Genomic DNA, 14544 nt, shown 5'->3' with positions numbered 1-14544 from the left:
CGGTGCCTTTACTACCTGCCATGTTTGTGGACAACTGAGATGACTTGGTGCCGGGTTCTGAGCTGACTCATTTTACTTAATCCTTGCATCCACCTGGAAGAGTAGGAATCACTATCTCCATTTTACAGGTAGAGAAACTGAGGCTGCCAAGGCTGGTGTTTGCTTTCTCTCAGAGCAACTGCCTGAGACAGATAAGATGAACGGCACCAATAACTCTGGGGGTAGGTGAGTTGGTAAGTAGAAAAACTAGGAGTGTTGGGGAACTTTCCTCAGAGGTCACTTTTGTGTCCCACAGTTGGTGGACTTTGGAGTTAGGAGGGTTTCCAGGGAGAAAGAGATGAAGAAAACACCCCCAGGAGGAGGAAATAGTGAGAGGCCTGAAATGGAACACTTAGAAACCCAGCAGTTCACAGGAAGCCTGTCTAGGTGGGCTGGGGACCAGGATCTGTGCAGACATGGGTTGGGACCATAAAACAAACACAGGAGTCAGAGATTGGTGGGATGCCGTGGGGATGGCCACTCCACAGACCCTACTTCCCCTCAGGGTCTGCCCCTAGGCTAATAGCATTCCATCCTGCAGAACTAAGGTCTACCCACTCTAAAGCCTCTTTGTTTCCCTTGCTAGGGCCTTTATGGGTCAGTACTGGGAAGACTCAAAACAGGGCATAGATGGGAGACACTTTTATGCATCGATTTTGTGCCAAGCTCTAAAATGGGCCCTGGGGCTCAGGATGACCCAATCCCTTTCCCTAGGAGCATTCAGGTCAGGCTGGAGAGTATGCTGATCACCATGCATGATGTGGTCAGCTAGTCCATGATAAACAGGGTCCAAACTAGTGGTGCCCAGAGGAGACCCCTAGCCTCCTCCCACTAATTCCTGGTGGGCAGGGCAGCCAACAGCAGTCCCAGTGGGGAGGAGAACTCTGAGTTCTACCCCCTGCTGCCCCTCTAGGAGAATCAAATCCAGGATGGGGCAAGTCCTTGACAGGTCTGGCAGGGCGGACTGGGCCTTTTCACACTGGAAGCCCTCCTCCTGCTAGAGGATAGTATCTGGGCACAGCTCCATGGTGATGCTACTCAAAGGCCTTGCTGCCAGCAGGTATGATGCCATGCACTGCCCCAGGTGACCTTTACAGCGCACACAATCGGTGTGAAGCTGTGACCCTGCCATCTGCCTGCTATCCAGGACCAGACCAACCCAGGAGGGCCTTACCTCCTGGGCTTGAGCTCCGGACGCCCAAGCACAGTACTCTCTTAAGTGCCCTGGAGACCTCTCCATAGATGTACACTGCACGGAAGTCCTCTGGGCCTCCAGCTCAACCTGCTCCATGCATTTCCACAGAGCTTCAAGGAAAGGGAAGCCAGGCAGTGCATGTGTAGATGTGGGCCATTATTTGGGGACTTTGCTTCAGGTGAGCACTCTTTCTATTCTTGTGAAATGAGTAAGAAAGGGTCAAGGTGATTCCCTGTTGGAGGAAACCCCATAATTTCAGGAAAGAAAGGTTTAGAGAGACTTGGAGGCATGTGGGACACTGAGAACTGGGAGGGGAATGGAATCAAGTGTCAGACAAGATGTGGAGGGAAAGACCATGAGGTTGGAGACAGAGTGGATTCTGCCCTGGAGAATGTAGAACCTGCAACTGTGCTATAGGTGCATGGATGAATGGGGAGCCCAGAAACAGGGGCCTGCCTAGGCCTACCTGACCCCATGAGAAGCACTGGATCCTGGACCATCAGAACCAAAGGGGCTACAGAGCCCACAGCATCCTATCCATTACACTGATGGGAAAACCAAGGTCTAGAGGAGAAGGGGCATGTTTCAGGTCACCCGGTGTGTCAAGGGCAGGAGTCCTGCCTCCTAAGCCAGACCATTTCCCAATCATGTTCAGGTAAGTAAAATCCAGTGACAGTACCTTATGTGGGGCTTATGAAAGGGAAGGGCACCTAGAGAGACTATCTGGTACCCCTGCCTTATTTCTCAGATAATGAAATGAGCATCAGAGAGGGGCAGGGACTTAGGTCACAAAGCCAGGGAGCAAAATCTTCCCAGCAGCCCCAGGTATCCTGACTGCCCAGTCCAGGACTAATCATGGCATCAATGTCTCCTGAAGAGAGGAAAGAGCAAGAAGAAGGCCAGGCATCATGGCTCACGCCTGTAATCCCAGCACTTTGGGAGCTGGAGGCAGGCAGATCACCTGAGGTCAGGCATTCAAGACCAGCCTGGCCAACATGGTGAAATTCCGTCTCTACAAAAATACAAAAATTAGTTAGGCATGATGGTGGGTGCCTGTAATCTCAGCTACTCTAGAGGCTGAGGCAGGAGAATTGCTTGAAACCGGGAGGCGGAGTTTGCAGTGAGCCGAGATCATGCCACTGCACTCCAGCCTGGGCAACAGTGCGAGACTGTCTCAAAAAAAGAAGGAAGTAAGGAATGAAGGAAGGAAGGAGAAAGGGAAGGAGGGAGGGAAAGAAAGAAAGAGAGAGAGAAGGAGAAGGAGCTCACACTTACTGAGCACCTGTTCTGCACCAGGGCCCTGATGTGACACACCTTCCTTGTAATCCCACAACAGCCTTGGAGACAGATGTTTTTGCTCATGTTTAACAAGTCAGAGAACAAGGCTCAGAGGGGCGAAGCAGTTTGCTGAAGGCTGCACAGATGGTAGATGGCAATGCAGGAACTCCGGCCCAGGTCTTCCCACTTTTAAAGCCTAATCTCTTGCCCTTACCCAGGGTGGGTTGGGTTTAGCACCCAGGGCTGACAATGCAAGCACGTGGCAGGGAGGAGGAAACCAGGAGTAAACTCCAGGCACTGCCCGGGCTCCCAATCGCCCAGTTGTCCCAGTGACAACGATAAACAGAAGTGACCTTGAACAGCAGAGCCCTGCCTCCCACTGAAATGTTCTTTCTTTAAAAATGTCTATTGATCCACACCCAGCAATAAAGCCACACAAAACAAACAGCTGATGTACAAAAAGCATGGCTCCTGGTTTGCTGAGTTTCTCACCAACAAATGGTTTCAGGCCTCAGAACCTCAGATTCTTAGATCAATTTAGAGAATTCTAGACTCTCACAGCCCTAACACGAGAGGCCTCCCAGGCTGCTGGTCTCCCCCACCCGTGGAGGAATTCACAACCTCCCAACTGGCTCTGCTTTGGACCTTTGTTCTCATTTCTTAGAAATGGCTTCAGGGCTGTCAGCCCCGCCCAGGTGGTATCAGACCCAGAGCAGAGAAGAGGTAGAGCCACTGTCCTCCCAGCTTAATAGGGCAATCTCAAAGCCATGGGGCAGCTGCCTTTGGGCCTCAAGGGAGATTATAGGGTTGTCGCCAGAGGCTGGTCTTAGCTCTGTGTGCAAAAGGCAGTCTCGGCGCTGAAGGGGCTGCTTCTAAAGACAGGCAGGAGGCTGTGAGACCAGGTTTGGATGGGTCTAGAGAACTTCTGCCTCTGCTAACACAGCCAGACATCAAATCTACCTTTATGCTGGCCAATCCCACTACATTCCTTTCATCTCAGACCTCAACCTTTTTTTTTATTCCATCCAAGTACAAAGTCTTGCATTTCTGTTTTGATTTCCATCTTGTAAATATTAGCACTTCATCCTAGTCCAGTGCTTTACACGGTGCGGTAGAGTTTCCATGCAGACCCTTTATGTGCGTCATCTCCTTCCATGCTTAGGACAGTTTGCTGGACCTCACAGAGGTGGCTGATGTAGCATTCCCTGCGGAGCTGGGTGATATCATGAACCCCAGCAGCAGCTTCTGAGATGACTGTAAGCATTAGGCCGGCAGGACCCCATTCCCTGAGAAGCGATGGAGCCAGAGAAGGGGAAACTGCTACAGCCCACAGGGTGTCTGAAAGGGCTTCCTGAGGGCTGCTTCAGAGGCAGCTCAGAGCCTCAGGCAGGAATCCAGGAGGAGCAGGAAGTGGGGAGGATGAGTCGGGTCTACCTGGATTGGTTTGGGTGGAGTCCTTCCTGAGGCAGGGCAGGGTGGGGGGTTGTGTAGATCTTTTTGAAGCCCACCCCCGCACCTCCACAGTGTCTGTGTCCCCTTAAACGAGTATTATAATCTTCCTTGACTCCCATGAACAGAGGAGGAAACTAAGGCTCTGCCAGGACTAGAGCCCAGGTGTCCCAGATGGACTGCCTAGCCAGGGATCTTCACCAAACCAGCCTGGTCCAACTGTCTGTCCTGAGCTCGATGAGTTGGCCTGAGGAGGAGAAGATCTGTTCCCTGCCCCCTTGATGCTCCCTCCTGGTTGGAAAGCTGGGTGTTGAATTTTATGTAAGGTTATTTAAGCAAGAGTATTCCAGAAAGCCTGATGCTGGAGATTCGGATACTGGCACCAAGCCTGTGAGCATCACTCTGGAGCTGGAGCATGAGTCCATCTTCTGCTCCTGTCTCTAGACCTAGGCTGGGCTCTATCAGGAGCTGGGTCTGGAAGCAGATCAGAAAGCAGGGTCCACCCCAGCCCAGGGCCTGGACCTGCGGGTGCATCCAAGCTAAACCTCCACACAAGGGTCCATTGTGGTTGCTCAGCCTGGCCCTGGGCTCTGCCAGCCCTTCCGGCTCCCGGAAAACATTTCCCGTCTGGCAGCTCCCAGAGCAGCCTGTCCTTGGCCAAGATACTGACTGGCCCCACACACAGGCCTCTCCTACCCAGTGAGGATCTTGGAGTCCTGGCAGCTCAGAGCTCTTGGGTCCAGCCCTCATTTAACAGTCAGGGTCCCTTAGGCTCAGGGGAGTAGGCACAGGCACACGAGAACCAGAATCAGGATCAGAACACGGCACTTGGGCCATTTTCTCAGCTCTTGCTACCAACATGAGGCAGTAGGATTTAGACATGGAGAAGGGAAGGGGCTGTCCCATTACACAGTCCTCTGTGGCAGAGTCTGGAGGAAATGACTGATGCTTAGCTGGCCGCTTGCCTACCTAGACCCTTCAGATCTGGGTTCTCTTGGTTCAGCTGTGCAGCCTCGTTGAAGGTCGCTATTCCTCTCTTCATTTGGGGAGTAAAGGCTCTCCACTGTCAATTCATCCGCGACATCCTGAACTTTTAAATCAGGAATGAGTGCATTGGATGGGGTGAGGAGAAGCAGCTCTGGAATTTGGGGTTTTGACAACTGCACCCTGTCTCTGTGCGCCAGGCTATACCAGAGCCAGAGGCTCGGGGCCTGGGGTTCCCAACCCTAACTTGGGCTGACAGCGCCATCTGGTGCCCAGTTTATGTGACATGAGTCCCACTAGAGATGCCACCACAAACCTTCACTCGCTGTGGGACCTCTGAGCCGCCCCATGCCATTGGCTGGGGATATAGAAGTGACTGTGACCCCAGATGTGAGGGGAGAAGACCTCAAAAAGTGATCATTTAGGATGAGGAGGCTGTGACAGCAGAAAGTCTGGGGCAGAGGGGAGTCCCTGAGTACCACAGGGCCAAGAAAGAGAGGCATTGCCATCAATATAACTCTCATTGTCTCCTGGGCCAGGTCCTGTGCAGATCTGGGGACCCTCAAGGAATCAGTTATGATCTAATAGAAAAATGTAGGGTGGGTGAGGGAGCTCAGACTCAGGGACTTGGAGCTGAGTCTTGAAGAGTGATAGTAATTCATCTTGTGAGCAGTGGACATTCCAGGCTCAGGAAACAGCCTGTGCAAAGGCGTGGAAGAGGGAGATTGTGTGTATAAGCTTGAAGGTGACAGGTGTGGAGAGGAGGGGGACAGCAGAGGAAGTGCCAGGATATGAGGTCTGAAAGGTCACAACCCTGGGTACCTGTGGCCAACACACCTTGTCAGAATTTCCCTGCCCCACACCTACCTCCTTTCTTGACCTTCAGTGTCTAAGCATGTACAGAGCTCCTGCCTCAAACTCCAACCCCATTCCCTTTGGGTCTGTTACCTAGTGGAGTTCCTGATTCTTGAAAGCCTACCCTCTTCCCCCGGGGAAGCGGCTAGGTCAGGCTGCCCACAGGTTCATCCGAGGAGATAAAAACATATGACTTCCCTGGCCTCCAAGAAGCCCAGGCCCAGCTCTTAGATTGCAGAAGGATCTTTAAGTAATTATTTAACTCTAGACTCAAGTTCCTCAGCTGATGGGGATAATAATGGTACTGCCTCATGGGATGTGAGGATTAAATGAGAAAATAAATAGAAAACCACTCATTTGCACCTTGCTGGCATGGGTGGATGTCTGGAAAAGGGGCTCCTCCCCATTGCCAATCCCGGTGGGCATATTCCTTCCAGGGGAAAGCTCAAGGGGTCCAAATCTTGGCCCCACCTGGGCTGCCCACCCCCCGGGCTTCAGGCTTCCTTCTACCTTTCCTGAACCCAGAGAAGCTCTGTTGTGTACCCAGCAAATGATTGATTGTTCATGTTTGCTTCTCATCTTTCTTTCTCTCTTCCTTCCTTCCTTCCTTTCTTTCTTTCTTTCTTTCTTTCTTTCTTTCTTTCTTTCTTTCTTTCTTTCTTTCTTTTCTTTCCTTCCTTCCTTCCTTCCTTCTTTCCCTCCCTCCCTTCCTCCTCCTCCTCCTCCTCCTCCTCCTCCTCCTCCTTCTTCTTCTTCTTCTTTCTCTCTCTCTCTCTCTCTCTCTCTCTCTCTCTCTCTCTCTCTCTCTCTCTCTCCTTTCTTTTTTGAGACAGGTCTCACTTTGTCACCCAGACTGGAGTGCAGTGGTGAAATCTCAGCTCACTGCAACCTCCACTTCCCAGGCTCAAGTGATTCTCCTGCCTCAACCTCCTGAGTAGCTAATTTTTGTATTTTTAGTAGAGATAGGGTTTCACCATGTTGGCCAGGCTGGTCTCAAACTCCTGACCTCAAATGATCCACCTCGGCCTCCCAAAGTGCTGGAATTACAGGTGTGAACACCACGCCTGGCCTCCCTGTGATTTTTTTTAAAAAGAAGATGTTCAAATACAAAGGAAAAAAGTGTATAACAAGTAAATGAGAACCCATATGCTCTTCTAGACTCAACAATTAATGTTTTGCCTTATTTGCTTAATTGCTGTGTCATTTAAATAAATTTGAACTAGAGGCCGGGCGTGGTGGCTCACACCTATAATCCCAGCACTTTGGGAGGCTGAGACAGGCAGATCACCTGACATCAGGAGTTTGAGACCAGCCTGGCCAACATGGTGAAACCCTGTCTCTATTAAATAAATAAATAAATAAATAAATAAATAAATAAATAAATAAAATTTGAACTAGGGCCGGGTGCAGTGGCTTATGCCTGTAATCCCAGCACTTTGGGAGGCTGAGGTAGGCAGATTGCTTGAGCCCAGGTGTTCAAGACCAGCCTGGGCAACGTGGCAAAACCCAGTCTCTACTAAAAATACAAAAATTATCTGGGCATGGTGGTCCCAGCTATTCAGGAGGCTAATGCGGGAGGATCGCCTGAGCCTGGAAGATCAAGGCTACAGTGAGCCAAGATCACACCACTGTACTCCAGCTGGGGTGACAGATGAGACCCTGTCTCAACAAAGAAAAAAAGTAAAAAATAAAAGCCAAAACTAAAGAACACAAAAAACCTAAAGCTAACACCATACTTTTAATGGCGAGTGAATGCTTTTCTCATTTGTTTTATTTATTTTTTATTTTAATTTATTTAATTTTTTGAGACAGGGTTCTGCTTTGTCAGGCTGGAGTGCAGTGGCACGGTCACTATTCACTGCAGCCTTGACCTGCTGGGCTCAAGTGATCCTTCCACCTCGGCCTCCTGAGTAGCTGGGACTATAAGCACATGCCACCATGCCCAGGTAATTAATTTTTTTGTAGAGATGGGGTTTCATTATATTGCTTAGGCTGGTCTTGAACTCCTAGCCTCAGGTGATCCACCTGCCTTGACCTCCCTAAGTGCTGGGATTACAAATGTGAGCCAGAGCCCCCAGACTTTAACCATGCTTTATATATTTTAGATACAAATTCCTAATCCAATATATGATTTACAAATCCCCCATTCTTGTTGTTGATTGTGCTTTTGTTATTCTGAGAATACATTGCCATGCCAGGTGCAGTAGCTTATGCCTGTATGTAATCCCAGCACTTTGGGAGGCTAAGGCGGGTGGATAACTTGAGGTCAGGAGTTTGAAACCAGCCTGGCCAACATGGTGAAACCCTGTCTCTGATAAAAATACAAAAATTAGCTGGGTGTGGTGGCGCATGCCTGTAATCCCAGCTACTTGGGAGGCTGAGACATGAGAATCGCTTGAACCTAGGAGGTGGAGTTTGCAGTGAACTGAGGTTGAACCACTGCACTCCAGCCTGGGTGACAAAGCAAGACTTTGTCTCAAAGAAAATAATAATTATAATAACAATACATTGCCAAATCCAAGGTCATGAAGGCTCACCCCTATGTTTTCTTCTAAGAGTTTTATAGTTTTAGCTTTTACGTTTAGGTCTTTGATCCATTTTGAGTTAATTTTCACATATTTGTTCTTTTGCAGGTGGCTAACAAATTTTTCCAGCAACACAGAGCTGAGAAGATTAGAACCTGGAAGAAGAAAGAGCTCTGCATTCTTGGCTTCACCTGCCTGAAGTGGAGTTTCCATCATGCTGAGCTGGAGGTGCATGGGGCCAGGGAAGGAGTGAGTTCTAGCTCAAATGTCCCAGACTCTTACTATTCTTACTGAAATTAAGTAGATTTTCTTGAATAAATGTTCCTTCATCTGCTGTAGACAGGAAAATTCACAGGAACAGACATCTATCTTGATATTAATGTAGATATAAATAGATAATTATGTATGTACAATTTTTTTAACAGTTTTACTTGTTCTTCTGGGGAGAAGGTCTGGAAGGTTTGCAGAGCTGCTCATGCCACCATTCCAGAAGTTATCCACCAGTTCATTGCTTTTTGCTGAGTAGTATTCCATTGTATGTCTATGCCACAGTTTGTTTACACATTCACTTGTTGATGGACATTTGGGTTGTTTCCAGTTTAAGGCTATTGCAAATAAAGCTGCCTTGAAAATTTCTGTATAAGTCTTTGGACATATGCTTTTATTTATCTTGAGTAAATATCTAGAAGTGGAGTGGCTGGGTTATATGGCAGGTTTGTGTTTTACTTTTTAAGAAGTGGTTCCCCCATTATGCATTCCCACCAGCAGTGTGTGAGAGTTCTGGTTGCTCCATATTCTCACCAACACTTGGTATGGTCAGGCTTTTTAATACTAGCCATTTTAATAGATGTATCTCATTGTGCTTTTAATTTTCATTGTCCTAATAGGTAATGATGTGTTTGAGCATTTTTTTCATATGCTTATTTACTATCCATACACCTTCTTGGTGAAATATTTGTTAAAATCTTTTGCCTCCTTTTTTTTTTTTTTTAATAATTAGGTGGTTTGTTTTCTTACTATTGAGTTTTGAGAGTTCCTTCTATATTGTAGATACAAATCATTTCTTGGATATGTGTACTGCAATAGTCTCTCCTAGTTAGTAGCATGTCTTTTCATTCTCCCAATAATTTCTTTCAAAGGGCAAATGTTCTTAATCTTGATGAAGTCCAATTTACCAATAGCTTTCCTTTATAGATCACGTTTCTGGTATTGTATTTATAAAACCTTTGCCTAACTCAAGGTCACAAAGATTTTGTTTCATTGTTTAGTGTTCTCTCCTTCCAGCTTTTGGTTCCCATTGTGTGTATGGTTTTATATCTTCCTTTTTTCCCAAAAAACTTAAAAAAATTTAAATCTATGGAAAAGTTGAAAGAATAGTATCATGAACAGTGGCCTACATTTTGCCTAAGCATCAATTGTTAATACCTTGCTACATTTGCTATACCTCCCTGGATATTTTTTTCCAGAAACGTTTGACAATAAGTTGAGAGATTTTGTAACACTGACTTTTTGCAAAATCATCCTGAAAATGTTTTTTTTTAAAACAGCAACAGCAGCCCATGCCATTTTCTGCAATAACAAGGATAGTACTTGTCCAGTGTAGAGGACTTGGAAAAAACAGAGGAGCAAAAGAAGAAAATAAAACTGTTTCCTCCCCCATTCCAACTCCATGACACCAGGAAAGCCACTTACCTGAGAGGTGGGTAGGAAGGACACACAGAGCTCAGATACCCCCTTAAGTTTGGGGTACAAATCTGTGACTCTCATGACAGTCCCTTATCTTGGGGTCACTTTCTACAGAAGACCCCTCTGCTGGGAAGCTGAGGCCAGAATCTCTCCAGGTGACCTTGAGCCTGCTCCACCCTTTCTGGGCTTAGCTGGTAAAGTAGATAACAAGGTGGCTTGGCCTCTCTCCCAGGAGACTATTTGTATCTTTACTGTGGTGACTTCTTATTATGAGCAGGCTAGGCAACCCTGTCTCCAGCACCCCACCCCCAAGCAGGCCTATCCCAGCTGCTTTTGCCTGGAATAGCTCCTCCTCTACCAGCCTCCATCCTTCAAAGCCCAGCTCAGGGTTGCTCCCTGCCAAACCTCCCCTCACATCACCCCACCATTAGAGTCACCTTGTCTCTCCCTCTGTCCTTGCAGCAAATCCCTCACCTGTTGTGGGAGAGGCCTGGCTGGAACCATTGCACACTCCTGTCTCACTCAAGCCTCACAACAGTCCTCAAGAGAAGTTATCAAGGCCATTTTGAAGGTAAGGAGGCTCATCCTCAATGCATGGGGCTAGGTCAGTCACCTCAAGTTAGGGCAGAGCCAGGATCACTCAGACCCCTGTCTCTGCCTTTAGGGACATTGGTGCCCTTGCTGCAACCCCAGAGGCTTGTGTGCACAGAGATTAGAGCTGTGTCTGATGTATCTGGGCTCTGGATGCCCCCAGCTCCCAACCATCTCTTCTCTTGCTTCAGATGCAGCCAAACTGTAGAGTTTCCTCTTCCAATGGAGCTTCCCTGACTCCCTCTGAGAGTGACTGCTCCTTTTCTGCACACCCTCATGTCCTGGAATCAATGGCTTGACCCTTCAGCTTCTCCAACCATACTCAGAGACCCTCCTCCAAGTGCCCACACACACCATGGTCCTACACACAGATTCTTAATCAGCTTCATTCAGTATAGTTTAATGTTTATTTAAATTTATTTGTATCATCTTTCTAACAACATATATTATTTTTTTTACCTTTTTTTATAATATTGGGTTTTTATCCCATCCATGCATGTCCAAATTGTCAAAAATTAGGAAAGAATAAAAATGATCACAAATTGCCACAGATAATCATATTAACATTTTGGTAGATTATTTTTTTCTTTTGAGTCTGGTTTCTATAGACATATGCATTTTACAGAGTTGAGATTACACTGTATGAATAGTTCTAAAGCCTGCTTTTAAAAATCTAACATTATACCATGGATATTTTCCCCATGTCATTAAAAATTACATGTGCCACACCCACTGGGAAGGCTAGTATGAAGAAGACAGATAATAACAAAGTGTGGCGAATTGGAACCTTCATACAATGCTGGTGGGAATGTAAAATGGTGCAGCCCCTTTGGAAAACAATCTGGAAGTTCCTCAAATAGGTAAGCATAGGCTTACCTTAAGACCCAGAAATTTCACTGCTAGGTATATATTGAAGAGAAATAAAAACATATGTCACACACGAAACTTGTACATGAATGTTCATAGCAGCATTATTTATAATAGCTTAAAAATGGAACAGTCCAAATGTTCATCAATAAATGAATGAATCAATAAAATGATATATCCATACAATGGAATATTATTCAGTCACAAAAAGGAATGATGTACTGATACATGCTACAACATAGATGAACCTTAAAAACATTATGCTAAATCAAAGAAGCCAGACACAGACCATCACATATTGTATGACTCCACTCATATAAAATATCCAAAATAGACACATCTATAGAGACAGAAAGTAAATTTATAGGCGGCGGGGTGGGGAGGTCTGGGGAGAAATGAAGAGTGACTGCTAAAGGATATGGAGTTTTGTTAGGGGAAGGTGAAAATGTTCTAAAATTGACTGTGCTGGTTCAAAACTTCGTGCATATACTAAAAACCATTGAATTGTATACTTTAAATGGGTGAATTGTATGCTATACAAATTATATATCAATAAAGCTGTCATAAAAACAACAGCAGCATTTTTAATGTCTGGGGACATTCCTTTGTACAGCTGTATCATAATTGATTTAGATTTCTATTGCTGGAAATTTATGTTTTCTATTAATTCTTTCATTTCAAAATATTTCAAACACAGGCAAAAGTGAATTGAATGATGTAATGAACCCCTGTGCCCATCACCCACTTCAACAATTACCAACACAGTTTCTGCTTTTACCCACATTGATTCAATGAACATATTGTTCATGTCTTTGTCCACATTCTACATTCCACACTATTTCCTTTCATTTATACTGAATTCAATTCCACTCAAAGCGCTTCCTCAAACCCTCACAACGCCCTCCCAGCATGCTGTAGTGATATGATGGATCCAACCTTGCCCTACCCAGTCTGATGGGGGCTCCCGGTCTGGTGGGGGAGATGGATACTGGATTGGAGTGATCTGTAGGGATGGAGGCTGTGTAAGTAGAGAGAGCCCTTACCCTATTACCCAGGAAGGGCATCTCGCACTGGACTCTCCCTATCCAAAGAGGCTGTTTCCCACACCTCTGCCCAGCCCTGCCTTTCTCCTCTCCTGCCACACGGGGGCGTTAGAGTCACCCTTCCACAGCTGCCTCTGGAGGTACTCCCATCAGCAACTTGGATGGGTGGCTAGGGTGGGATCTGTGCCTTCTGCAGGTGATCCCAGCCTGGTGATGGCCCTCTCTTGGCCTGAGACTCCTCATGTGGAAGATGAAAGAGGTGGATGCTGTGAGTCCTGTGGTCCTCCAGCACTTCAGTCCGGCCTCCCACAGAGCCAGCTCTCAGCAGCAATGTGCTTGGAGCTCCACTCCCAGCACCTGTTTCTGGATGGCCTGGGGGATCCACCTGAGTGCCGCTTTCATTCCAGGTCCCAGGTGAGACTGACGCTTACTCAAGCAACCCACCTCCTTTTTATAGAGCCCTGCATGAGGCAGCTCACCACCCACAAGGAGGGACTTAGGCAGCAGATTTGCTGAGGCGTAAGGGTTTGCCCAGTGCAGCCTCACAGCTTCCCCCTTCTGGGAGCCACCCACATGTGGGCAGCCTCAGGGACCCCGGCTCTAGGAGCAAGATCCGGTTGAGGGTCGAGGAAGGGCAAGTGAGTCACTGGGACTTCCAAAGCCCAGCCTAAGTGATGTCTGGCCCAGCCCAGAAATCTGGTCTCCAGTGGGCATGGCCTGCAGGACCGTGAGGGCAGATGTGTGTGGCATAGCTGAGGGCTGAGTCAAGGGACAGGGTGTTTGCTTTCCTGAGAGGGCTTCTCCAGAATGGAGGCATCGCCAGCCTTGCAGCTTCTCCTGTCTCTGCCAAGGCAAGGGTGGTGGGTCAGTTTCTGCGCTCTGTTAGGGTGCCTGTCCCTCCCTGGGTGCTCCCTCAGCTACAACCCTCTCCACCTTCCATGCCTTTCACTCATCCCAGCCCTCCCCAGGATGCCTCCTTTCATCCAGCGAGCTGGCTGCTACCAGTCGGGGCACAAGCCACTCCCAAACAGTTCAGTCCCTAGGGGAAGGAAGGACCAGCTCACACATCCTGAGTGCCTACTGTGTGCCAGGCAGGCCTGTGTGGCACACTTGTATTGTTATCAGCTTCTTTCTCACAGCAGAGTCTCATGAGGCAAATATTATCCCACTCATTCCACAGAGGAGGAAGTGAAAGCTGGCCCTGCAGTATGAAGACTCAGGCCCAGACTTGCCGCCTCCTGCCTGCATCTCCCTCCACCTAGGTCTCTTTCTGTCTTTCTGCCTGCGGAAAGCTCACACTCTGAATCATCCTGCATGGCTCTTACCCTGCCCACTACATCCTTGCTGCTACTCACCTCCTGCATCCCCTGTACCCAACCAATAGCACACATGCCCACAAGCTCACATGCACCAAGATGGGTACACTGATCAACATAGGTGCACATGCATATTCCAGTCCTGACACTTATCCACTGTGCGATCTTGAGCAACTCCCTTAACCTCTCTGAGCCTCAGTTTTCTCATCTCATAGGAGTTGTTATGAGAATTAAATAAGGTACTGCATGTAACACTCCTAGTTCCTTGCCTGGGCATAGTGCTCAATAAAGATTAGCTATTTTTTAAACTTTAGCTACTTTTATTTCATCATTATTGTATACATGCATCTTTGTTCACTTTTTACACATGTAACAAGAGACATGCAGTAGACACACAGGCCCGGGGACCCACGCACACCTATGTGCCCAGTCAGGAACCCACAATAAAACAGCCAGCCACCTCGTATATTGGGTGCCCATATGCCCATGCCAGGTTCTACTGCAGATGGGAGTTGAGGATACCTGTGAACAGGAGAAGACAGGGGCCCTGGCCTTGGGGTCCACCCAAGCTACAAATGAGTTTCATGCTCAAAGTGTGATCTTTAGGCCTATCTGGGACCTTGTTAGAATCTTGAAGAATCTCGTACCTGACCCCAGATCTTCTGAATCACGATCTGTTTTTGGTTTTGTTTTTTTTTTTTTTTAAGAGATGGAGT

At 47.4% G+C, this 14544-nt stretch overlaps 1 protein-coding gene across 3 annotated transcripts in view; it reads left to right on the top strand.

Annotated features, from left to right (window-relative positions):
* Nucleotides 1–12039, top strand: part of LOC118145596 (uncharacterized) — a 43435-nt gene extending 31396 nt beyond the window's left edge. For 2 of the 3 annotated variants that reach the window (XR_013523262.1, XR_013523261.1), the window contains 4 exons: nucleotides 8434–8574; nucleotides 9873–10024; nucleotides 10474–10582; nucleotides 10794–12039. Coding sequence is in view for 1 of the 3 variants with exons in the window: in XM_035264160.3 (XP_035120051.1) it covers nucleotides 8434–8574; nucleotides 10474–10582; nucleotides 10794–10810 (267 nt within the window). In the remaining 2 variants the exon portion in view is untranslated. The remainder of the gene's footprint in view (nucleotides 1–8433; nucleotides 8575–9872; nucleotides 10025–10473; nucleotides 10583–10793) is intronic. The other variant, XM_035264160.3, reaches the window with a different exon arrangement.
* The last annotated feature ends 2505 nt before the right edge of the window (nucleotides 12040–14544 follow it).

This window comes from Callithrix jacchus, chromosome 10 (genome assembly GCF_049354715.1).
Source record: "Callithrix jacchus isolate 240 chromosome 10, calJac240_pri, whole genome shotgun sequence".
NCBI lineage: Eukaryota > Metazoa > Chordata > Mammalia > Primates > Cebidae > Callithrix > Callithrix jacchus.
Note: the sequence above shows the minus strand (reverse complement) of the source record. Positions and strands in the feature narration are given on the sequence as shown.